Here is a 22,607-nt window from a genome sequence, read left to right as displayed (position 1 = left end):
GCGTGCAGGAGGCATCCGACCCATGATTCTCTCTCATCACTGACATCTCTCTCTCTTCCTCTCTGAAATCAATAAAAATATATATTTTTAAAAAAAGCTAAAATTGATTGGAAAAAGATGCATGAATGAACCGATCTGTGAGCTCCTGGGCTGGCCCAGCCCGCCCGTCTCCTGGCCAGGGGTGGGGAGGGAGCCCTAGCCCCAGTGTACCCAGCCGGGCCGGGCACCCACTCACCGGCCTTGGCCAGCAGCAGGTTGGCCTCCTGGCTCATGAGGTGGGTGACGCGGCTGTTGATGGCGTCGATGGCGTCCTGCATGGCCTTCACCCGCAGGCGCAGGGCGCCGTTCTCCTTCTGCAGCATGGCGTTCTCCCGGAACAGGTCGCTGTAGCCCTCGCTGCCGTCCTCCCCGATCACCCTCTTGCCCTGGGAGGGGGGGCGGGTGGGGGATGGGGGGGTCAGAGCCCCAGGGAGCGGGGACCCAGGGTCCCTAGAACACAGCTCCTGTCTCCCACGCTCAGAAGCCAGACACGGTCGGTTCCCATAGCGACAGAAAAGCCCAAAGTCTGTGACGGGCCATTCCAGGCTTCCCCTCAAGGTCACCTCGACCTTCCCTTCCACAGCCCACCTTCCTGTCTCCACAGACTCTAACCCAAGGGTCCAACCCGAGGGGACCTGGGCAGCTGGTGTGAGTGAGGAGGTCCATCTGGGTGTTAGACAATAGGGAGTGGGGGGGATTGGGGCCAACAGAGTCCTTCTAGCCGACGTGGTGCCCTGCGTTGTGACATCTTCAAATATGTCCACCAAAACCCACTTGTGTGCCGGATCCAGGCCCAGGACCACTAACCGGTGACTTCCGCCTTAGTCACAGGGAACGGGGTACGTCCCCCAGGACACACGTCCACATCCCACAATGCCTGCTCCTCTGGCTTCTGCCGACAGCTCCCTCGTGCTTCAAACTCCATGGAAAAGGACTCCTCCTCCATGAAGCCCTCCCTGACCACCTGAGGAAGTAGGGCCAACTCTCTCCTCTGCCTGCCCCGACCCCACCCTGCACACTGGGCGACTCGTGCGGTCCTACCCACTGTCCTGATTCTCATTCTGGGCCTAGGAGCCTCAGCCGGTCGGCACAGCGGACGTGAGTCTGGGCGTCATGAGATCCGCGCCGCGCAGGCCGCGGGCGTGCGCTCACCGCCTTGTACTCCATGAGCTCCATCTGCAGCCGCGCGATCTCGGCCCGCAGCGCGCTGATCTGCTGGCTGGTCTTGTCCTGGTTCACCACCACCTTGTTCTTGATGTTCCGGGCCCGGTTGGCGTATTTGAGGGTGTTGAGTGTCTCCATGAAGTCCCGGTCGGAGGGGCTCACGCAGGCGATCATGATGGTCTGGCTGGGGGTGCAGGAAGGGGGGGTGAGGGTCCCAGGGCCCAGCTGGCTCCTCAGAAGCACATCACAGAGCAGAGCTCCCGCCCCCCTTCACCCCCCCACATCCCCCTCATTGCCTGAGGACTGGGGTTCACGGGGCAGAACCTGGGTGGTGGGACCTGGACCCCCCACAGAGCAGGTGGCGGGCAGACTGTGAGGGGCCAGCACCAAAGAGATGGCCCTGCATTTCTTTACCATTTTCCATCTATTACCCCGGCTGGGCTCTATCACCTTTTTATTTTTTTTAAAAAAATGTATCTTTATTGATTTCAGAGAGGAAGGGAGAGGGAGCGATAGAAACATCCATGAGGAGAGAGAATCATGGATCGGCTGCCTCCTGCACGCCCCCTACTGGGGATGGAGCCCACAACCCGGGCATGTGCCCCGACCGGGAATATGAACCCTGACCTCCTGGTTCACAGGTTGACGCTCAACCACTGAGCCACGCCGGCCAGGCTGTCACTTCCTTTAGGGACTACCCCTCCCTGGGTGCAGAAGAGTCCCACCCTATTGGCCCGAGGTCAGGGGGCATTTCAGCCCAGAGCAGGGGGTCTCCTTGTCCCCAGGGGCCTTCACCCTCAAACCCTCCCACCCTGTTCCCCCAGGAAGCCCCGCCTCCCCGCCGGGTACCTGTTGCCCCCCAGCGAGTCCTGCAGGAGCCGCGTGAGCTTGGAGTCCCTGTAGGGCACGTGCACCACCTTCTTGCTCTGGTCCCCCAGGGCGCTGATCACGTTGCCCAAGGCCAACTGCGAAGGCAGACCCGGCGCTGGAGGGGGCCCAGGGGGGGACCGCCCGGCTCCCGGGCCACCTGCACCGCCCCCCGACCCCCCGACCCCCCGCCGCCCGCCCGGCGCCTACCAGGCCGCAGTTGATGGAGATGCCCTCCTTCGCCCGCTCGCCCGTGGCCCCCGTCCGCTTCAGCCGCTCGGAGCCCGCCAGGTCCACAAAGTGAAACTTGGCCGTGAGGGTCTCATACTCCCTGGTGGGTGCCGCGCCCTCAGGGAGCCCGGTCACCCCCTCGTGCACCTGCGGAAGGCGGGAGGCGGCCGCTGACTCGGGGTCCCGCGCGGGCGTGGGTCCCGCCTCCTCCGCCCTCCGAGCTGCCACCCCCCACCCCCTCCCCGCGGGGCCCGGGGGTCCTCACCGGGTCGGGCTGGGCGCAGACGCGCATCTGGCACAGATGGATGGTGAAGATGGCGTGGGAGCGGGAGCTCTGCACGTTCATCTGGGTGCTGGCCGTGGTGCGCGACAGGGCGCCCTGCCTCAGGCACTGGATCAGCTGGGAGGGAGGCGGCGGTCAGGCCCCCCGCCCACGGCCACCCCGCCTGCCCCGACCCTGACCCCTGACCCCGGGGCACGCCCACCTCCTCCTGGGAGCTGATGAGGCGGGACGTGACGCCCGTGGTGTAGATGCCGCCGTTGGCGTCCTCATGGATTTTGATGTTGGACCTGCGGTGGCGGGCGTCGGGGTCCCGGGTGGCGTCGAAGAGGTCGAGGATCTCCTCGTTGTAGAGCTAAGCAAGGGGGAGGGGGGGGCGGACAGCGGCTGGGCTCACATCTATAGACCAGCTCCATTCTGCAGATGGGGAAACTGAGGCCCTGGGAGGTTCCCGGCCAACCCTGTCCCTCAGGTTCTGGGTTCCACGGCCTTTGGCCTGGACAGGGGTGGGGGCGGCGGGGCCCTCCTGCGGCTGCTCCTCCCCCGGGAACCAGGCTTCGGCAGGCCCGGCAGGAGGCCGGGGACCAGGGCCAAGGGGACTGGAGTTCTAGGTCCAGATACAGACACGACCAGGATCGGGGCGTATCCTGTGATGTCACTTCCTGGGAAGGACGGGGTGGGGGGTGCTCCCCGATTCGGGGGGGGGGATGCAGAGCTCAGTGGGGGCGGTCCCTGAGGGGCCTGGCGGTGATGATGTCACAGCAGGGCAGGGACACGCCTGTGTGCCCGACACGCAGGAGCGAACATGGCCCAGCCGTGTGGGGAGAGCCTGGGGAGACCGTCACGAGAGGGGGCCTGGCCGGGAGCGGTCACCCCACTTCAGAGGGCCTGGGCCTCGGACATCCCTGCGTTTGGAATTGCTGGCAGGGCAGTGTCATCCTGCTGCTGGCCCAGGACACGGCGGGGGGAGGGGGTGTGGCTGGGGAGGGGAAAGGGAGCAGAATCCTGCAGGGGGAGGGGCGGCTGCAGGCCTCACACATCCGAGGGGCTGGTGGCCTTAAAGGACAGAAATACCCACGGGAAGGGGAGAGGAAACGGAAGGGGGACTGGGTGCCACGGTGTCTGTCCGTCTGTGTGTCCGTCGGGACAGACAGGGCACCATTTAACCCCTCACGGTTCACCCTGGACCTGGGGTTTTGCAGGAGCCGGAGTGAGGCAGGCGCCTTCCGGAGGAGCCTTTCCTTCCGGGGGTCAGAGGAGACTCAGAGGATCAGGAAGGACCTCAGCCAGAAGGGTCAGGGCCCGGGGCCGGGGAGGCCGAAGGAGGGGCGAGAGCCACGGTCCTCAAGCCCCACCGGACGCAGGAAATCCCTTCGCGTGTCCCACCCCGCGGCCTTCCAGCTCTCGCTTGGATGCTCCCAGCGGCGGGGAGCTCATCCCCTGAAGATGCCTGCGTGGCTCCCGCGGCTCATTCCTCCGTCCCGGGGGAGAGCCCAGCTCCCGTGCACGGTCTTGCGGCCCCCGAGTCCCCCGCCTGCCCGCCCCGCGAGGCCGCAGTACCTCCAGGAACTGGGCGCTGACTTTGAACTCGGGCCCGGCCACGCCCTGCTCCTGCGCCCGCCGCTTGCGCTCGGCGATGCCCCCGAAGAGGTGCGCGATGGCCCTGGGGATGATGCCCTGCTCCTCCTCCGTCGCCGCCGTGTCGAAGCCGGTGCCCATGGTGTACGTCTTCCCGGCCCCCGTCTGCATTGCAAAGACGCAAGGGGGGGTGAGCCGGCACCCCAACCCCCCCGCCCGCACCCCGAGGCAGTCCCTCCGGCCGAGAGCCCGCCCCTCTGTGGCATCCTGGGACGACTCGCGCTCCTGGTCCCGGCTGGTTCTGGGTTCCACAGACCCAGCTGCCTGGAGGCGGAGCTCTCGCCCATCGCCGGACGGTGAGGCTGGCATGGCCGCGGTGGGCTCACCTGCCCGTAGGCCAGCACCGTGGCATTGTAGCCCTCGAAGCAGCCCTCGATGAGCCTGCGCACGCAGGTGGCGTACACGTGCTCCTGCCAGGTGTCCAGGTCGAAGACAAAGTCGTAGGTGAAGGCCTTGTCCTTGCCCAGGAGCACCTGGGGCTCCCCCGGGGTGACGGAGGTGCAGATGTGACAGCCCTCAATCTTCTCCTTGGACAGCTGCGGCCGGATCCTGCCGGGAGCGGGAGCCCCGGTCAGCCCTCCGCCCGGTCTCCCCACTGCACTTCCACTCCCCCAGCCCCCCCCCAGTGCCCCCCCGAACCCCCAGCTGGAGGAGAAGGGAGGGAGTTTAGGTGCACGCATTCCCCCTCTGCCATCGCTCCCCCAGGCAGAGGACAGAGGCAGCTTCTGTAAAAGTGCAATAATAAATCCGGCCGGCGGGGCTCGGTGGTTGAGCGTCGACCTATGAACCAGGAGGTCAGGGTTCGGTTCCCGGTCGGGGCACAGGCCCCCGGGCTGCGGGCTCCATCCCCAGTGTGGGGCGTGCAGGAGGCAGCCGGTCCATGATTCCCTCTCCTCATGGATGTTTCTCTCTCTCCCTCTCCCTTCCTCTCTGACATCAATACAAATATATTTTAAAATAATAATAATAATAATAATAATAATAATAATAATAAATAATAATAATAATAACAGCAATAACATGGACACCACCCGGCGCCGCAGCTGCTGACACCGACGTGGACTCGTCTGTCAGAAGCATCTCAGGTCAGTGAATCCTCCCGTAAGCCCGGCCTGACAGGCGAGACTGGGGCGGAGGGGTTTCCATGACTGGGCCCAGGCTGAGCAATGGGGCGTGACAGCGCCCCCCCTCCCCCAGGCCGGGCTGACACCAGCACGCACTCCTGCCTCCAGGGGAGCCCCTGGCAAAGCAGGGAGCTGGGTGGGGACGGAGGGACAGGCCTGGCCGCTCCCGGGCTCCGTTCTGGAGGAGACCAGAGCCTCACCGAGGCCTGGGGGGCCGGAGCGCCTCCAGCTCAGACGCCCCCTCCCCGAGGCTGGGCCTGGCGGACATTCTGGGGAAGCAGCTCTGGTTTCTCTCCCAGCATCCCCCCCACCCCCCCTTGCAGCATCGAGCAAGGCCAAGTTAGCTGAGGAGGGCGGGGACCTGGAGCAGGAACCCCAGACCAGCCACAGGGGGGCCCCACAGCCCAGATCCCGGTGGGGGGCCAGGAGGGTTCCCTTGCAAAAAGGAAGAAAAGTGGCATCAGTTTGAGGGGGGCGCTAGGTATGGACGGGGCTACCTCCATCCCTCAGCTGCTTCCCCCCTCCTCCAAGCAGCCGTTGCCATGACGACGTCGCCATGGCAACCAGATGTGAGTCAGTGAGCATGTGCAGAGGGATTGGCAGAAAGCACCTCCCAAAATGCCTAAAGCGAAAGGGGGTGGGGTGGGCGCGAATGCCCCCGGGCTCCCCCGCACAAGCCAGCCCTTGGCTGCCAGCTGGGCCCTCACAATGAGCTGCTTGTCAGGCCCGGCTCCCTAAGCCAACATTTACCCGGAGAAGAAGAGAGAGAGAGGTCCCAGCCAGCACCCACCCGGGGCCCGGGGGCGCCGGCCACCACCACCACTACCACCACCGAGCCATGGCCTCCCACCTCCTGCCCCTGCCCCGGGCTGGCCCAGGCCCTGAGCTGTCTCAGAACTGCAGGCAGAGCTCACCTGAGCCCATCTGAGCCTGAACCCCGCTCCGTGCTGTGAGGGCCGGGGAGGGGCTGGCAGGTGCTCCGGGCCCAGAGCTCCCACAGACGGTGGCCTGGGGTTACATATGTGTGTGTGTGTGTGTGTGTGTAATATTTTATTGATTTCAGAGAGGAAGGGAGAGGAAGAGAGAGACAGAAACATCAATGATGAAAGGGAATCATTGATCGGCTGTCTCCTGCACGCCCCACACTGGGGACCGAACCCCCAACCCGGGCCTGTGCCCTGACGGGGAATCGAACCCTGACCTCCTGGTTCCTAGGTGGACGCTCAGCCACTGAGCCACGCCAGCAGTGTGTTTGCGCATCTTAAGTGACGCCACTTTACTGTGTGGCCAAGGGCAGGGCTCAGCGTGCGGAGGGGAACGGGGTGCCGTGGCCACGGAGCCACAGCGACCTGTGCAGGCCGTGGTGCCGGGCACAGGCACCGGGCAGGCCCTGAGCTCTGGGCCTCGGGACCGAACGCTCCCCGCCCACGGCGCCCAGGTGCCCACGGCGTCCAGGTGCACGGGGTCAGGCCTGGGCAGCTTTGCCGGTTGGACCAGCTCCCGCAGACGCCCGCCCGGCCCCGTGGGCCGCTTTCGATGGGATTTCTGGATCCAATTCAAACACCATTTAATTACCGCAGGCAGATGGCCATGCTGGCGATTGGAGGAAATCGAATCAGGGTCCCTCGAGGCCGGGGTGGTGGGGCGCAGGGGGTGGGCAGAGGGACGGCTGCTGCCCTGCCCATCAGAACCCGTCAGAGCCCGTGGGGAGGCGAACAGTCCTTCACCAGCAGCCCCGAGGCCACGGGGACCCCGCCTGCCGGGAACAGGAGAGCCAGCCCGCAGGGGACGGTGACGAGGGGGCGCCGGGACGTTAGGGCCCGGGAGTTGCGGGTCCCCTTAGGCATTCACCCCGGGACCCTCGGTGGGCCCAGCCACCTCCTGTGGGGTCCTCTGTGGTCAGAGAGGCCCCACACCGGCCCATTCTCAGCACCAGGGGGCTTTGCGGGCCCAGGGGGGTGAGGGTGGTGCCCAGAGAAAGGGGCGCGGCCGGGAGGCTGCGGCCACGGCCACGTGTGTCACTAGTTCCCCGAGCAGCTGACCAGGATGCGGGAGAGCGCGGTGCCAGGGGTGGGACGCGGAGGAGTGACTGGAGACGGGGGCGGAAGAGAAGGGAGATTCTCTTAAGTAAGTGATGCTCTGAGCGAGGGGTTTCTCAGCCCGTTCTCCAGGGAGCAGGGGCACCAGTTCCGCGGGGGTCCCACGGCAGCCACAGGCCGAGGATCTAACTCAAACACCGTTTAATCACCGAGGAGTGTGGGCCAGATCCAGGGCCGGGGTGAGGAGGGGGAGCACCATTTAAAGTGCATAGAAAACACAGTGGCTGAGCGTCGACCAATGACCCAGGAGGTCAGGGTTCGATTCCCGGTCGGGGCACAGGCCCGGGTTGCGGGCTCCATCCCCAGTGTGGGGCGTGCAGGAGGCAGCCGATCCATGACTCTCCCTCATCATGGATGTTTCTCTCTCTCTCCGTCCCTCTCCCTTCCTCTCTGAGATCAATAAAAACACACATTTAAAGAAAACCTCCATCCTCAAGGTAAATTACGATTTAACGCAGTGTGCGAAAGTCCCACTGGCTCACTGCGGCCCGCGGGTCTGCTCCCGGCCTTTGTCAGCAACGTTTTGGGGACCGAACGCCCATCTTCGTGCAAGGACTTTGGGGATCTGCCCCTAGGGCATCTTCCCCGAGCCCCACGCCTCCCCTCCGGGGGCTCCATCTGCAGGGAGGCCGCCTGACCCCTGCTCAGCGAGGCCCGGAACCTCCCAGAACAGAGCGCAGTCTATTCCCCGCTTGGCAGGGGCTGCCCAGCACGGCGGGAGCCGGGAGAAAGGGCCGAGCTTTTCAGAGGCAGGACTTGGCACGGCGGGCGAGCGGGCACGGGCACCAGCACCGGCTTCCCCAGCTCGCAGCTGAGCCAGAGCTGGGCGCTGAGCGTGTGATTGGCAGATCCCTCCCCCACCGAGAAGTGAGCCCGGGCCCGCGGGGACCAGACCGCACGCAGGGCCCACCCCCAGCTCGGAGCCGAAGAAAAGCTGAGCTCAGCGGTTCCTCAGACCTCGGGGAGCCAGGCGGACAGGGCAGGAGGGGAGGACAGAGGAGAGAGGGAGGACAGAGGCGGGAGGAGGTGGCCGGGGACGCGCAGACACTGCCAAGGAGAAAAGGGTGCTCCGGACCCCCACCAGGCTCCATGGCGGGGGGGGGGGGGGGGAGGATGGGGCCAGCTCGCCGCACGCCCACCCCGTCCTTAGTGACAACACGCAGCCAGCCAGTCGCGGCCCCCCAGGCTCCGCCCGGTGACCTTGGGGTCCTGGGGGCTTGCTCAGCTTTTCAGGGGAAATGCGTTCCACCCAATCCGCTGGCCAGGCCCCCCTCCTTTGTCTTCTAAGCGACCTGCCCCCACATCTTGACTTTGAGCTCCTCAGGGTGCAGCCAACTGCCAGGTGACGGCTGTGTTATTACAACAAGGGACCCGGGCCACGATGGAGGTCAGCTTCGTTCCCGGCCCCTTTCTCTGCAGGCCCCAGAGCTCCCTCCACTCCCCCCGTGGCTGCGCCCGCCACACCCAGGGGGAAATTAAGTAACTGGGTTCAAGGCCACGTGGAGACAGAGTAACACGGTCTCCAAGGCAGACCACCTTGACCAGCCCTCCGCCCTGACCCAGCCCAGGAGGAGAGCTGGGAGCGCCCATGGCTGGAGCGGCGGCGGCCTGCGGGCTGAAGGGTCCCGGGTTCGATGCCGGTCAAGGGCACGGACCTCGGCTGCAGGTCTGGGGCAGGCGGGAGGCAACCAATCGACGTTTCTCTCTCACGTCGGTGTTTCTCTCTGTCTCTCTCCCACCCACTCTCTAAAAATCAATGGAGAAATATCCTTGGGTGAGAATGAAAACGAACCGAGATCTGGGCTGGCACCACCCCGCAGGGGGCCCAAATCACCACCGAGACCAGCGGTTCTCCACCTGCTGGCCCTTTCAATAGTTCCTCATGCGGTGACCCAACCGTACAATTATTTCCGTGGCAACTTCATCACTGTCATGTGGCTACTGTGATGAATCGTCGTGTAAATATCTGATATGCAGGATGGTCTGAGGCGACCCCCGTGAAAGGGCCGTTCGACCGCCAAAGGGGTCGCGACCCACAGGTTGAGAACCGCTGCCCGAGACCCTCAGGAGAAGCCGTGGGGACTTGGGGGGTAGAAGCCCGTCTGTTCTCTTCTCCTGTGGGACCCCGAATGCCCGTCTGAGTCCTGAATTGGAGCCCCGGAGGCCAGCGGGCCGGCCGGCCCAGGAGGGACAGAGAAGCGAGAGGCGCGGCCTTGGAGTCCGAGGGACCGAGCAAAGGTTGCCTGGACGCCACGGCCTCCCCGCCCGGCCTACAGGCAGCCGGTGGACGCTCTGTTGTGAAGGTGTGTGTGTGTGTGTGTGTGTGTGCACGTGGCAGGGACATGGCGTGGCCCCGTGACCTCGGGTCTGCCGGGTTCTCTGAGTCACTGAGCTGCAGGGTGACCTGTCAGGGACCAGCTCAGAGACCGGCCAGATCAAAGGGGAGCCGGCCCGCCTGGCGGGAGGGATTTAGATAAGCTTCCTGCCTGCTCGCTCCTGCCGGCCAGACTCAGGCTTCTTCCTGGAAATCCTGGTCCCCGAGGGCACTCAGAGTCTTGGGAGCCTGCGCCCAGCTCAGGGGTGCAAGCGAACCCCGTCACGGGTTAGGACGGCCCTGCAACACGCACCTCCCCGTTTCCCCGAGGCTCTCACGCGCCCCAAGTCACGTGGGACCCGAGCCATCCTGTGCGGAGCCGGCTGAGGGCCCCGCACCCGGGCGGGAGGGCGGCTGGAGAAACCGGACCCCCGAGACCGCCCGGCTGGTCCGACCGGCAGCCGGGAGGGGAGCGTGGAGCCAGAACCCGGGTGCGCCTGCCGCGAAGGCCTTCTGAGCAGACAGAGCATCCTCCTCCCGCGCCGGGCAGCCCGCCAGCCGGGAGGCGGCGGAGGCAGGATCCGCTCTCCCGGGGGAGTCTGGGGCGCAGACACCGGCCGTGAGCTGCCTTAGCCCCATGAGGCATCTACGCCTCCTCTGCCCACAGAGGCCAGCCCGCTCTCCGACGGCGCCGCCCAAGGAACCAGGAGGTCAGGGTTCCGTTCCCGTGGCTCAGTGGTTGGACCTCGACCTATGAACCAGGTCGCGGTTCCATCCCCAGTGAGGGGCGGGCAGGAGGCAGCCGATCAGTGATTCGCTCTCATCACTGATGTTTCTCTCTCTCTCTCTTTCCGAAATCAAGAAATACTTCTTTAAATTATAATAATAAATATATTAGAAAGTGAATCATCAAACAGGGTGTGAATCCCATCGGGGGTGCTGGCCCGTTCGCTGCAGGGGTGCAGAGAGGGGTGCACAGAGCCCGAGGCAGCCAGAGGGTCCTGCTGCCCCCACCTCCCCCAGACCTCCTCCTGGCCTCTCGGACCCTCCCCGCCGCCCTCAGAGAAAGGACCCCAGACAAGAAGGCTTTGTGCTGTGGGGTCAAAGGGCATGGGTTGCGGAGGCCCCTGCAGGCCGGGGGAGAGGGGCCTGGGCTCCCCCTGGAAAGCTCCGTGAAGCCTCGGGTGTCAGCTCAGGGAGCACGGGGTTCAGAGCTGTGACCCACTCCCTCCTGGGGGGGCGTCCTGGACCTTCCTCTTTCACCCCAGAGTCCGGCTCAGGGACAGGCGATCCACTGGGGGGGCACCTGGGGGAGAACCTTGTCCATGGCCCCCCCAGGGCACCCCCAGAAAGGCTGAAATCAGGCAAGGGGAGGAAACGGGCCAGCAGAGCGGGGTGACAGTCAGAAGCCGGGGAGCAGACAGGGGTGCGAGGAACCGAGAGACGGGGCCAGACCCTGCCCGGAGCTGGGCAGACCCCACATGCTCCGCCCGTGTGAGTCCGCGGCTGGGGCCGGAGCCTGGGAAGCACAAGCCCAGCTCAGGGACCCGTTCAGCTGCCGCCGGTCTCAGGGCATCTGGCGGGGTTTCCCATGACCTCCCGGGAGACGGAGCCGCGGCGCCCAGAGCTGGCGTGTGACAGCATCAGCACGTGGGGCGGGGAGGGGGGCTCAGGGCAGGGGCCCTGGGGACGGTCCCTGCGGAGGAATGCGGAGCAACAGGCGTGGGCTGAGCGCCGGCCGCGGGGACGGGGAGCCTCGCCCCCCACACGGGCCCCGGGCCCCGGCCACCGTCTCGGGAACAGGACGGAGACCGCACGTCCAGGGGAATGGACGCTCCCTCAGCACGAGAGGGAAGCGGGATTTGTTTTTTATCTTATTTTTAATATATTTTTATTGGTTTCAGAGAGAGACACACATCAATGATGAGAGAGAATCGAGGATGGGCTGCCTCCTGCACGCCCCCCACTGGGGATCGCACCGTGACCTCCTGGTTCGTAGGTCGGTCGGTCGATGCTCAACCACGGAGCCAGGCCGGCCGGCCGGGCAGGGCTTATTTCCAAACACTTTATGCCCACCCACTGCTGAGGAGTCGACCCGCTGTCCCCATTCTGCAGAGGGTGAAACTGAGGCCCGGATGCGGACAGAACAGGCACCCGGGGCCCCGCCCTGCCCTGCGCCCCGCGATGGAAGAGTGAGGGTGTCGCCTGGACACTTCCCCGGCCCGGCCCCACCCCACCTCTCTCCGGTGGAGGTTTTGAAAAGCCTTCATCCAATCAGGCCGGCTGCCGGCGGGGGAGGGGAGCGGCTTCCGGGGCTGTGGTTCCTACAGGCCACTTCCTTGCGATGACATAAGCCCTGCGCCTGCAGCGCGAGGCCTCCCCAAGGGCTCAGGTCTGGGGGGCCGCCTGCCTGGGGCACGGGTGGGACGGCGCGGCCCTTACACGCTTGTTTCTGTCTCCTCCGTCTCTCCGTCCCGTCACCGATTCTCTCTCTTTTTAAAAAAATATTCTTATTGATTTCAGAGAGGAAGGGAGAGGGAGAGAGAGAGAAACATCAATGAGAGAATCATCCATCAGCTGCCTCCTGCACGCCCGCTACTGGGGGTCGAGCCGGCAGCCCTAGGCATGCGCCCTTGACCGGAATCGAACCCGGGACCCTGCAGTCCCCAGGCTGACACTCTATCCACTGAGCCACACGGGCCAGAGCAGTCACCAATGCTCTCGATCCAAAATTCAGACGGACACGGACGATGTCAGGGTAGCGGGAACTAGGGAAATACGGCAGCCCCCCCCCCCCCCCGTCCTCTTCCCAGTCCCTGTTCCACCCTGGAGTGTCCACCTAACGCGCCGAGGGGCTGGCCGAGGCCCCCCCTCCCAGCAGCCTGCAGGAAGGAAGCTTAAGGAAATGGGGCAGAGATAAGGGGAGGGGGTCAGGCCGCCTGAGGGCGCCTGTGGTGGGGGCCCAGAGCCGGTGGGGGGGCGGGGGGGAAGGGTCTTAAATAAACACGCCATGTGATTGCCTTCCTTCCCCAATTTGAACTCTGCCAGCTTGCATTTCCTAGCAGCTGCCCCCCCAACACACACACTCTCTCCCGCCCTGAGGCAGCCCCCTCCCGGGGGAGGCCGGCTCTAGGTCCTTATCCTGCAGGGGATTAGTGGAGGGAGGGAGGGAGGGCGGGCAGATGGGCCCTGGCCTGGCCATCTCCTGGTGCCAAGGGTGCAGAGGCCGAGGGGCCAGGATCCAGGAGGCCTGGGGGGGGGGCGCTTTAGGGGTTTTGGGGGGGGTCTCACACCTAGACCTTCCTACCCCCTTCCCCACAGCCCAGGTCCTGAAAGTGCCCCTCAGGCTCTGCCCCAGCCAGGGCCTCCTCTGCAGGGACCGGCGGACAGGACAGCCGCTCTGGCCCTGGTCCCTGGAGGCCTGGGCCTGGCACTTCTCAGCTGGGCTAAAAGCTGCCCCGCAACCCCCCAGCCCTGGCCTCCGGGCCCCATGAGCTGGACCTGGGCTCGCTGGACGCTGGGCTCAGGGCAAGTGATGCTCACAGGGCGTCAGAAAGCAGCCCAGTTACAGGCAAGAGAGGAGGACTCCAGCCCGGCCGGCGACCTGTGAACCAGGAGGTCAGGGTTCGATTCCCGGTCGGGGCACAGGCCCGGGTTGTGGGCTCCGTCCCCAGTGCGGGGCGTGCAGGAGGCAGCCGGTCCACGATTCTCTCTCATCATGGATGTTTCTCTCTCTCTCTCTCTCTCTGAAATCAGTAAAAATATATTAAAAAACAAAAAAGAAGGGACTTGTAGAAAGTCCGAAGGCACGGCACCGGTGATGGGCAAGCCTCGGTGACCCCCAAACCTCGGTCGTCCCCAGTCCATTCCAGCCCCCCACGCGATGCTTTAGGGGGGCTAGAGGTTCCGGGGGGTGGGGGTGGCGTTAGCGGGGGACCCGGGAACCGAGGAACTCTCCCTGACAGCCGGGCCCATCCTCAGCTGTGACGGGCATGTGTGCCTTCCACGGCCCGCTGCCCATTGAGGTCTGTCATATGCCAGGCCGTGTGCCAGGCGGGCACTCCCGCTGAGGTGGGAGGGCGACCCGGGTGGACCCTCACCTTCCAGGAGCCCTGAAACCGGGGCTTGTCTGATTCTCGAATCCCCCCACCCGTCACCCAATCAGCAGCTCAGGCGAGGAGTGGGCACCCCCGTCTCCCTGGGCGAGCTGAGTGGGCAGCAGAGATGAGGCCAGTCCCCGCGAAGAATGGGGTGCAGTGGGCGGGCCCAGTCCCCTCTCTGTGGCAAGCATCCCAGGGTCCTCTGTTGGGGGGGAAGGGAACCCCAGCTCTCTCTCCCTCAGTCCTCCACCCCTGGCCGCGCCCAGGGGCACCCTCTGGCACAGGGAGGGGGCTTTGGCTGGCGCTCTCCTGCAAGATGGAGTCGAAAGCAAAGTCCCCCCACCCCCAAGCCTGGTTCCTGGTGGTGGGTGGGGGCTTTTCTGGGCACACGGACTGCCCCGGTCTGCTCGCGATGCCAGACTTACACTTCTCGCTCCTACCCCACCCCCACCCCCACCCAGACCCCCGTCTGTCCGTCTTCCCTCCCTCCCTCCCTCCCTCCCTCCCTCCCTCCCTCCCTCCCTCCCTCCCTCCCTCGACCTCCACCGCTTCCTGCTGCAAAGTCAGCCCTGCAGCAGCCTGGCCCCGCCCGCCAGCCCACCAGGCACCTGCGGGCTCCCCTTTGTCTGCTGGGCGGGCAGAGCTGTGCCCCAGCGACACCCCAGTGGTGCAGCCTGGCACGTGGCTGGGGGGGGGGTGGGCACCTCGGTCTCCCAGCCTCGACCCCAGAGGCCCAGCGGTAGCCCCCTGACCCCCCTCTCTCTGGGCCGCAGGGGGCTGGCCAGGTGGCTGGGGACTTGTGTCCTGGGGCAGGACGGGGGGCCTTTACCACCGTCTAGGTGACCCCCCCTTTCCCGGGCTCCTGGAATATGGGTCACTTACCACCTGGCTCAGAGACCTGGACCCCAGACCCCCACCCACCACCCAGGGCTGGGCACTCCTCTCCACCGCCCCTGCCTCATGGGGACCCCCTCCAAGGGACAAACCCAGCACGAGGACAGCGAGAGGGCGTGTGGTCTAGGGGGGTCTTCCCCCCAACAAAGGGCACCTGGTGCTCAACTTTGCAGCCTTCCCCGCCCCAGCCTGTCCGCTCCCCAACCTCAAAGGTCAGGCCATCCCTTCAGGTCCCAGATGCGCTCGGCGGCCCCTGAGGCGGAGCCCCAGGTACATCCCTTCCTCTGTCCCCGGTTGCCCTCTCCGCCTGGGGCAGGGCCAGCGGGGTCCTCGCCTCCCCACGGAGCAGGCACCGATCTTTGTCTGCAGGCTCCCGGGCGGGGAGCTGCCGGCCCGGACGGACCCAGAGCGAGAGACCCAGCCCGCCCGGGGTGGGGGGGCGGGGGGACGAGGGGAAATGTCCCCCCGACATCCCGCTGCGAGACAGCAGCCCCGTGGGGAGGCGAAGAGGAAACACGCCGACGCCCCGCCTGGGCCAGGGCTTGGGTGTGAAATACCGGATTTCCTTGTTTATTCGATTTTCGGATCATTAAGGGCTCCCCAGAGGGGGCCCGGCATGACCACCCAAACAAAGCCGCCTCCCCGCAGCCCGCGCTCGGGGTGCCCGCGGGGCCCACGCGGCGCCTCCTCCGGGGCGGGGGGTGCGGGGTGCGGGCTCCGGGACCCAGCGGCCCGGCGCCCACGCGACACAAAGCCCGAGCCCCTCGCGCGCTCCCCGCCCGCCGGCCCCTACCTGACGGCCACCTTGACGCAGCAGTCCCCCTGGCCGGCCATGGCCGGGGTCGGGGCGGGGATCGGGGACCCGGGTCCGGGGGGGCCGGGGCCCCAGGCGTCGGGAGGCGGGAGGCGCGGCGCCGCAGCGGGGACGGCCGGGGACCCGCGCGCACACCTCCCGCCCGCGCGCACCGCCCACCTCGCCGCCACCAGCGCGCACCGCCGAGCGGACAAAGGGGGCGGGGGCCGGCCCGGTCCAGGCCCCGCCCCGAGCCGAGGCCCCGCCCCGCCCGAGGCCCCGCCCTCGGCCCCGCCCGCCAATCGAAGGCCGGATCCGGCAGCAGGGGGCGGGGCTGGAGCCTTTAAAATGACCTCTTGGCGCGCCTCCTAGCCGTGCGCTGGGTATGGGGCGGGGGGCGGGGGCTGGCGGGAGTGGGGGACCCCGGGGGAGGGGCCACGCGTGGCGACCCGTGGGCCGCGCGGGACCCCCGGCTTGGAGGGGAACCCCGGCTTGGGGGGGAACCCCGTTTTCTAAATGAGGAAGCTGGGACGCAGAGAGGGAACTACCCAGGGTCACAGCGAGTTAGTGGCTGCACGCGGGTAAGAACCCAGGTCTCCCGGCACCGCAGAGATGAGCAGCTGGGGGTGGGGGCCCCCCCCCTCTGTCCCAGCGAACCTGCCGGCCTGGAGGGAGGGGGTCCAGGCCGGTGTTTCCGGTCCCTGCCCCTCCAGCCTGCGGCTCCATCCAGCTCATCTTTCCGCGAGTCCCTGGCCCGGGCCTTGCCCTCCCAAGGTGACCTTTGCGGCCACTCTGCTCCTTGTGGTCTGGGGGGGGGGGGCAGAGGGCCCGTGTGGGAGGCCCCAGGTGCCCCGGGGACAGGAGGGGACAAAGGGGCCACTCAACTGGGCACCTGGGGAGGGGCTGGGGGGCGAGGTGGGTGGGGGATAGGGGCATAAAGGACAAGGGTGCCCTGGGCCTTTAAACGCGGGGAGATGATGGCGGAGAAGTCTGTCCGTCTGCCTCCCCTCCCGCTGAGCCCAGGCCCTTTCTCTCCGCCTCCGATGCCCAACATTGGGGCCATTCACAGGCCCCCTCGCCAGCTGCCTGCCCACCCTCGTGTCCACCAGCGCCCTTCCTGGGCAGGGACCCAGCCCAGGACCCAGATGTGGAGGGAGCTCTCTGGGGTGGGGGTGGGGAGGATGGGGAGCCTGGCCCCGAGCCTCTTGCATCACCCGGGGATGATGAAACCACGTGAGCGACTGGGGCGGGGTCTGAGGGTGTACCCCGGGGTGCCGGCCTCTCTTCCCTTCTCCCCACCCAGCCCACAGGCCCCTGCTCCATCCGGGAGCCCAGATCCCTTATACACAAAAACAAAGATAACTTCAAGGGCACATCACCCCCCCCCCTCCTTCCTGATGGAGAGCAGGATGGGCACCTGCAGGTGGAGGCGGGGAGGGAGGCCCGGTGGGGCCTGCACCTTCCACTCCCTGCGGATCTAGAGGGAGCTGCAGAGCTGATAGGTCCTCCGCCCAGAGCAGGCAGCCTGGGTCACGTTCTGGGCATTCTCTCCCCGTCCATCCACCAACGGGGGGGGGGGGGTGCGGGAGGGGGGCGAGACCACGCTTATGGGCCATGGACGTGAACAAGGTACTTTATTATATGCATGTTCTTTTATTAAAAAATATATTTTTATTGATTTCAGAGAAGAAAGGAGAGGGAGAGCGAAAGAGAGAAACATCCATGATGAGAGAGAATCCTTGATCGGCTGCCTCCTGCACGTCCCCCCAGTGGGGATGGAGCCCGCAAGCCAGGCGTGTGCCCCGACCGGGAATCGAACCCTGACCTCCTGGTGCCTAGGTCACTGGTCAACCACTGAGCCACGCCGGCCAGGCTGCGTGTTCTCCTTTCATTCTCACAACCTTGGGAGGCGGGCTTCATCACTCCTGTGCGGTTTTGCAGAGGGGAAACGGGTCTCACCCAGCATAGAAGCAGCAGACGCAGGATTCGAACTCGTGTGCCTGGGTCCAGATTCCCCAGATCACTTCCCAGCAGCTGCCCGGGCGGCGGGAGCCAGGCTGGCCCTGGCCTTTGCTGCAGGGCAGCCCTCCCCATGGCCCTGGCAATGGCGAGGCTGCATTTTGCAAAGCCTCCCGCCCGCCCAGTCAGACTCTGCATTCTCTGGGGCCCAACTCGGGCTTCCTGCCTCCAGGAAGTCCCCCTGTCTTCCGAGAGTAGGTGACCCTCTGACTCACAGCCTCACTGCTGGGAAGTGGCACCAGAGCCGCTGCCTCACCCACCCTCCCGGCCACAGGGTGTCAGGCAAACCTGAACCGGGAGGCTCAGCAGCTGGAAACTCCTGGAGGGCCTCGGGTCAGCCACACCAGCCCCTCAGCGTGCCTCCTGGGCTTCCAGGGAGCGGCAGGGCAGCCAGAGGTCCAGACCCCGACTCCCGGGCACTGCTGCCCGGAGGCGAGGCGGTCACTGGGCACAGTGGTCAGCGGTCAGCGGTCAGATGCAGCCCGAGAGGCAGGGAGAGGTTCAAACAGCAGCTTGGGGAGGCTCAGGCAGGCAGGTCAGAGGCAGCCTGGGACAGTCCCCTCCGCCTCTGTCCAGCTTCAGCGCAGCCAGGGCCTCCTCGCTGGGGCGTTCCCACCCCACCCCCCTCCCAGCTGCCTTCCTGCTCCCTCCTTCCCAAACCCCGAAGTTCCTTCAGATCAGACGCCTGTATGCATTTCCCACCCACCCCAACCCTGTCCTTGGGCCCAACAGACAGACAGACACACACTCTCACACCCACACACTCACACTCACACACACACACACACACACACACACACACACACTCTCACACCCACACACTCACACACACACACACACACACACACACACTCTCACACCCACACACTCGCATACACTCACACATACACATACACACACTCACACACTGCCCTGTGCTTGGCCCTGAGCCCCTCATGGACTGGAGTTTGGGCCCCACTCATGCCCTGAGCTGCGGCCCTACCCCCAGGCATCCTGGGCCTCCATCATGTCTTCTGCCAGGGACCCGGGGGAGGGGGGGAGGGGGGTGGGGGGTACTCTCCAGGCAGGAAGCTCCCACGCTATGGCAGTTAAAATACTCAGCAGGACTGGGGGCCGCCATCTGGCCCAGATCTCTCAGGCGCAGACCCACAGCGACAAATCAAAGCCCCGAGAGCTGCCCTCAGGCCCTAGCAGGATCTGGGGGGGGGGGGGGGGAGGTGGTGGCCTGGCCTTGAGTCCACTTCCGCTTGATCTCTCTTTTTTTTTTAACCCTCACCCAGGGAGTGAGGACATTTTTCCCATGGATTTGTAGAGAGAGTGGAAGAGAGGGGGTCGAGAGAGAGAGAGAGAGAGAGAGAGAGAGAGAGAGAGAGAGAGGGAGGGAGAGGAGAGGAGCATCGATGTATCAGAGACACGTCGATTGGTTGCCTCCCACACACGCCCCCCCCCCCGGACCCTGACCCTGACCCTGACCGGGGGCAGGGATCAGACCAGCAATCCAGGCAGGAGCCCTTGACAGGAATCGAACCCAAGACCCTCTGGTGTGCAGGCCGACACTCTAACCACTGGGCAACACCAACCAGGGCCCCTCTAGGGCTAGAAGTAGGCGTTGGCACCTGCAGGAGCCGTCTGAGCTTTGACCTAACATCCTGGGTGGCAAGTCCAGAGTTCGGGGCCGCCAGCCCCACCCCAGCAGCTGTACTCGGTTCTGTGGGAGACCCTGCGGGCAGCGGGCTGGCCACACCCTCCAGTGCCCACCCGGAGGCGGAGCCCAGACGCCCCCTGTCCGCAGGGCCCCAGCCCCCCGAGAGGGTCTGTTATCGGGGTGCAGACTCTGAGGTCTTAGCTCGGACGCGGGCAGGGCCTGACTTCCTCTGTTGCGAAGGAGACAAACTTAGCCGTAGAGGAAACCAGACTTGGTTATAAATAGCAAGAGAGAGAGCGAGAGAGAGAGAGAGAGAGAGAGAGAGAGAGAGAGAGACGCTGTGGATCACCAACACCCCCAAAACGAACTATTTTTGGTTTCAAGTGTTACTGGGGGTTTAATGACGACCCAGATCCCGTCAGACACAAGCTCTATATCCAATCCTCTCCCCAGTAACAGCTTCTCTCTTTTTTAAAATCCTTACTCAGGGATATTTTTCTATTGATTTTTAGGGAGAGCAGAAGAGAGAGGGAGAGACAGAGAGAAACGTCGATGTGAGAGAGACACATCGATGGGTTGCCTCCTGCACGCGCCTGCAACCGAGGTCCGTGCCCGTGACCGGAATCGAACCCGGGACACTTCGGTCTGCAGGCCGACGCTCTGCCCACGGAGCCACACCGACCAGGGCTCCAGTAGCTTCTATTACAGTTCGGGGGCCAAAGGCAGGAGCGGGTGTGGGTGACCCTCACTCTCATGGAGTGGGGAAGAGCCCCCCCACGACCACCTAGTGCCACCCCTCACCTTCAGGTGGAGAAACTGAGGGCCAGGGAGGCGGAGAGACTTGTCCAGACTGGGGCGTCTCCACGGCCCCACACACGCCAGGACCAAAGGTCAGCCTCTGACACGGAGCCACAGGGGAGCTCACGGTTCAGGTCAAAGTCCAGTCGGCACAAAAGGACGGGAGACAGCCCCGAAGCCACCGGGCGGAACCCCGAGTCACGGAGACGCCCGGTCGAGTTCCAGCCCCGCCCCTGCCCGGCCCCGAGACCCGGGCGGCCACGGGAGGGACTCCGCGTGTCGGGTCCCCGGCCTCCACGCGAAGATGACCACGTGCTCCTCTCGCCGTGGGGCTACCGTGGGGCTGAAGGGAGACCCCAGGTGAGCACGAAAAGGGGTCATGCGGGCAAGTGCTCTGTAGGGAGGGGGGGGGGCCCGGGCGAGGCCTGTGGCTGGGGCGCAGGAGGCACTGGGTCCCCTGTGGCCAGAGGGGCCTGGCGCGGGGACCTTGGACGCCCACAGCCACGAACCGGCACAGCTGGCCGCTGAGGCCAGAGCGGGCAGCGGCCTCCGTCCAGTGAGACCCGGTCACGGCCGCCAAGGAGGGGGCTGGGCTGGCACCTGCCCTCGGGCCGCCGGGCTCTCCCCGCAGAACGACCGTCCAGATGGCCCCTCTGGCCTCCCTGGGCCTGGCCCCCAGCCACGGCCGGCTCCTGGGGAAGGGACGGGGGTGGGGGCAGGGGAGGCCCGGAACAGGAGACAAGCAGAGGCCAGGTGCCCGCTCTGAGGCCTGAAACTTTAATGTCCAGACATGACAGGGGCAATGATGCTGGCACCGACCTGCAACTGCGCCCCCTGCTGGCGAGGAGAGGGGCCTGCGGCCTCCAACCATCGCTGTGAGATGGGCGGCTGCCCCGATGGCTGACCATGCCCCTCCTGCACCCCCTCCTCACCCCACCCCTGGACCCGAGGCCCCAGCCCAGGCCGAGGCCGAGGGTTTCAGGGCCTGGGGGGAATGAGGGTCTCCTGGGAGCCCTGACGCTGGTCGAAGCTGCCCACGGAGGACCGCAGGCTCGGGGGTCCCAGGGCGCCGGCCGTGACCTCGGGGGACTCTCGTCTTCTCAGTAGCTCGGTGGCCGCCACCTCCACCTGCTCCGGCTCCATCTGGCAGGCCTCCGCCAGGGCCTGGCCCGTCGCCGACACGAAGCCGGCGTCCGCCGCCAAGCTGTCCAGGCCGCCTCGAAGCAGAGCCTTCAGGGAGGAGAGGAGGTGGCGGGTCTCGCTGGGGGGCTGCCCCGGGGTCCGGCCACCCCCACCCCAGGGCCCCCCTTCCGCCCGCATGTAGCCCGGGACCCTGGTCCCGCCGGCCTCACCTGCTGGATCAGCAGGGCCGTGGCCGGAGCCAGACCCCTGGACGGGCTCTCGGGGGTCCGGCTTCTGGGGGTGGCATCCTCTGCCTCAGGCATCAGGGCCTCCGCCCCAGGGCGCTGTTCCAAAGGCACAAAACAGACCCCAAGAGGACGCTGGAGCCCAGGGGGACCCAGTGAACCCCAGCTCTTCCGAGGGGACCTTAGCCCAGACCCACAGAAAGGGGTGGTCCCGCCGGCAGGCGTGGCTCAGTCATTGTGCCTCGACCTAGGAACCAGGAGATCACGGTTCGATTCCCGGTCAGGGCACAGGCCCAGTTTGCGGGCTCCATCCCCAGTGTGGGGCGTGCAGGAGGCAGCCGATCCGTGATCCTCTCTCATCATTGATGTTTCTCTCTCTCCCTCTCTGAAGTAAATAAAAAGTATGTTTTAAAAAGAAAAAAAAGGGGGTGTCCCAGGACTGGGGTCCCCTCTGTCATTGACGGGCAGCCCCCGCCATGCCCCCTCCCTCTTCACCCAGTTCCTCCCAGGCTCTGCCCCTACCTGGCCGGGGGCCGGAGGCGCCTGGGCTGGGGGCACTGCTCTCGGGGGCAGCTGTCCTTCCCGCCTTGGCTGCCCCACGCGGGACTGGCTGCAGGGTCCTGTGGGCAGATGGGCGAGGCCGGGACTCGTGCCCGCCCTGAGCCAGCGGAGCCTGCCCACCCTCAGCCTCTCTGAGACCCTCGGGGGGAGCAGCATCCAGGGGGTGGACCGAGCTGGGGGCCAAGTCCGCAATGTACCTCCTTTCCCCCCCCAGAAGGCTCAGCCTCTGGCCGCCCAGAGAGACTCACCCTGGACCCCTCCTCTGGCAGCGGGCGTCTCGATCTCCCCAGGGCACTCCCGTTCACAGCAGACCCTGGAATGGAAGGGAAGGAAAGCAGTGCAGCAGGGAGGGCGCCCGGCCTCCCGCCACCCTGCCCCTCTGTGGGCCACAGGGGCTCCCCCTGAGGGTCCGGCCCCAACAGCTCATCAGCATCAGCGTCATCTGTGGCTGCAGCCTGGACTCCCGGCTGGCGCTCCCGGCTCTCCCACACCAGGCCAGACCCATCCCGGCCTCGCGCCCCTGCTCACAGGGTTCTCCGGGCAGACACGCCCCTGCCCCCCTGCCCACACCTGTCCCCCAGCCTCTAGGCCACCGGTTCTCAGCCAGGGTGGCACCTGGCTCACCTGGCAGCTTTCAGAACCAGGAGTGACCGTGTCCCACCCCAGAGCCTGCC

At 65.9% G+C, this 22,607-nt stretch overlaps 2 protein-coding genes across 4 annotated transcripts in view; both read right to left on the bottom strand.

Moving 5' to 3' along the window:
- The window catches only part of KIF21B (kinesin family member 21B), a 33,891-nt gene extending 18,141 nt beyond the window's left edge, over nucleotides 1-15,750 (bottom strand). The window contains 9 exon segments of the mRNA XM_059677717.1: nucleotides 236-425; nucleotides 1,192-1,387; nucleotides 2,053-2,168; nucleotides 2,281-2,448; nucleotides 2,567-2,701; nucleotides 2,787-2,936; nucleotides 4,142-4,324; nucleotides 4,546-4,768; nucleotides 15,544-15,750. Of these exon segments, the coding sequence (XP_059533700.1) occupies nucleotides 236-425; nucleotides 1,192-1,387; nucleotides 2,053-2,168; nucleotides 2,281-2,448; nucleotides 2,567-2,701; nucleotides 2,787-2,936; nucleotides 4,142-4,324; nucleotides 4,546-4,768; nucleotides 15,544-15,584 (1,402 nt within the window). The 5' untranslated portion in view covers nucleotides 15,585-15,750.
- A 3,857-nt stretch (nucleotides 15,751-19,607) lies between these two features.
- Nucleotides 19,608-22,607, bottom strand: part of CACNA1S (calcium voltage-gated channel subunit alpha1 S) — a 35,000-nt gene continuing 32,000 nt past the window's right edge. The window contains exons 41-44 of one of the 3 annotated variants that reach the window (XM_059677715.1): nucleotides 22,182-22,246; nucleotides 21,895-21,992; nucleotides 21,358-21,507; nucleotides 19,608-21,235 (exon numbers count right to left, since the gene is read on the bottom strand). In XM_059677715.1, coding sequence (XP_059533698.1) covers nucleotides 20,984-21,235; nucleotides 21,358-21,507; nucleotides 21,895-21,992; nucleotides 22,182-22,246 — 565 coding nt within the window. In that variant the 3' untranslated portion in view covers nucleotides 19,608-20,983. The remainder of the gene's footprint in view (nucleotides 21,236-21,357; nucleotides 21,508-21,894; nucleotides 21,993-22,181; nucleotides 22,247-22,607) is intronic. The other 2 variants (XM_059677716.1, XR_009450263.1) reach the window with 2 other exon arrangements.

The sequence above is a fragment of the Myotis daubentonii genome, chromosome 20 (genome assembly GCF_963259705.1).
Source record: "Myotis daubentonii chromosome 20, mMyoDau2.1, whole genome shotgun sequence".
In the NCBI taxonomy this organism is placed as follows: domain Eukaryota; kingdom Metazoa; phylum Chordata; class Mammalia; order Chiroptera; family Vespertilionidae; genus Myotis; species Myotis daubentonii.
The sequence above is the reverse complement of the archived record's forward strand: the minus strand, read 5'-3'. Positions and strand labels throughout refer to the sequence as shown.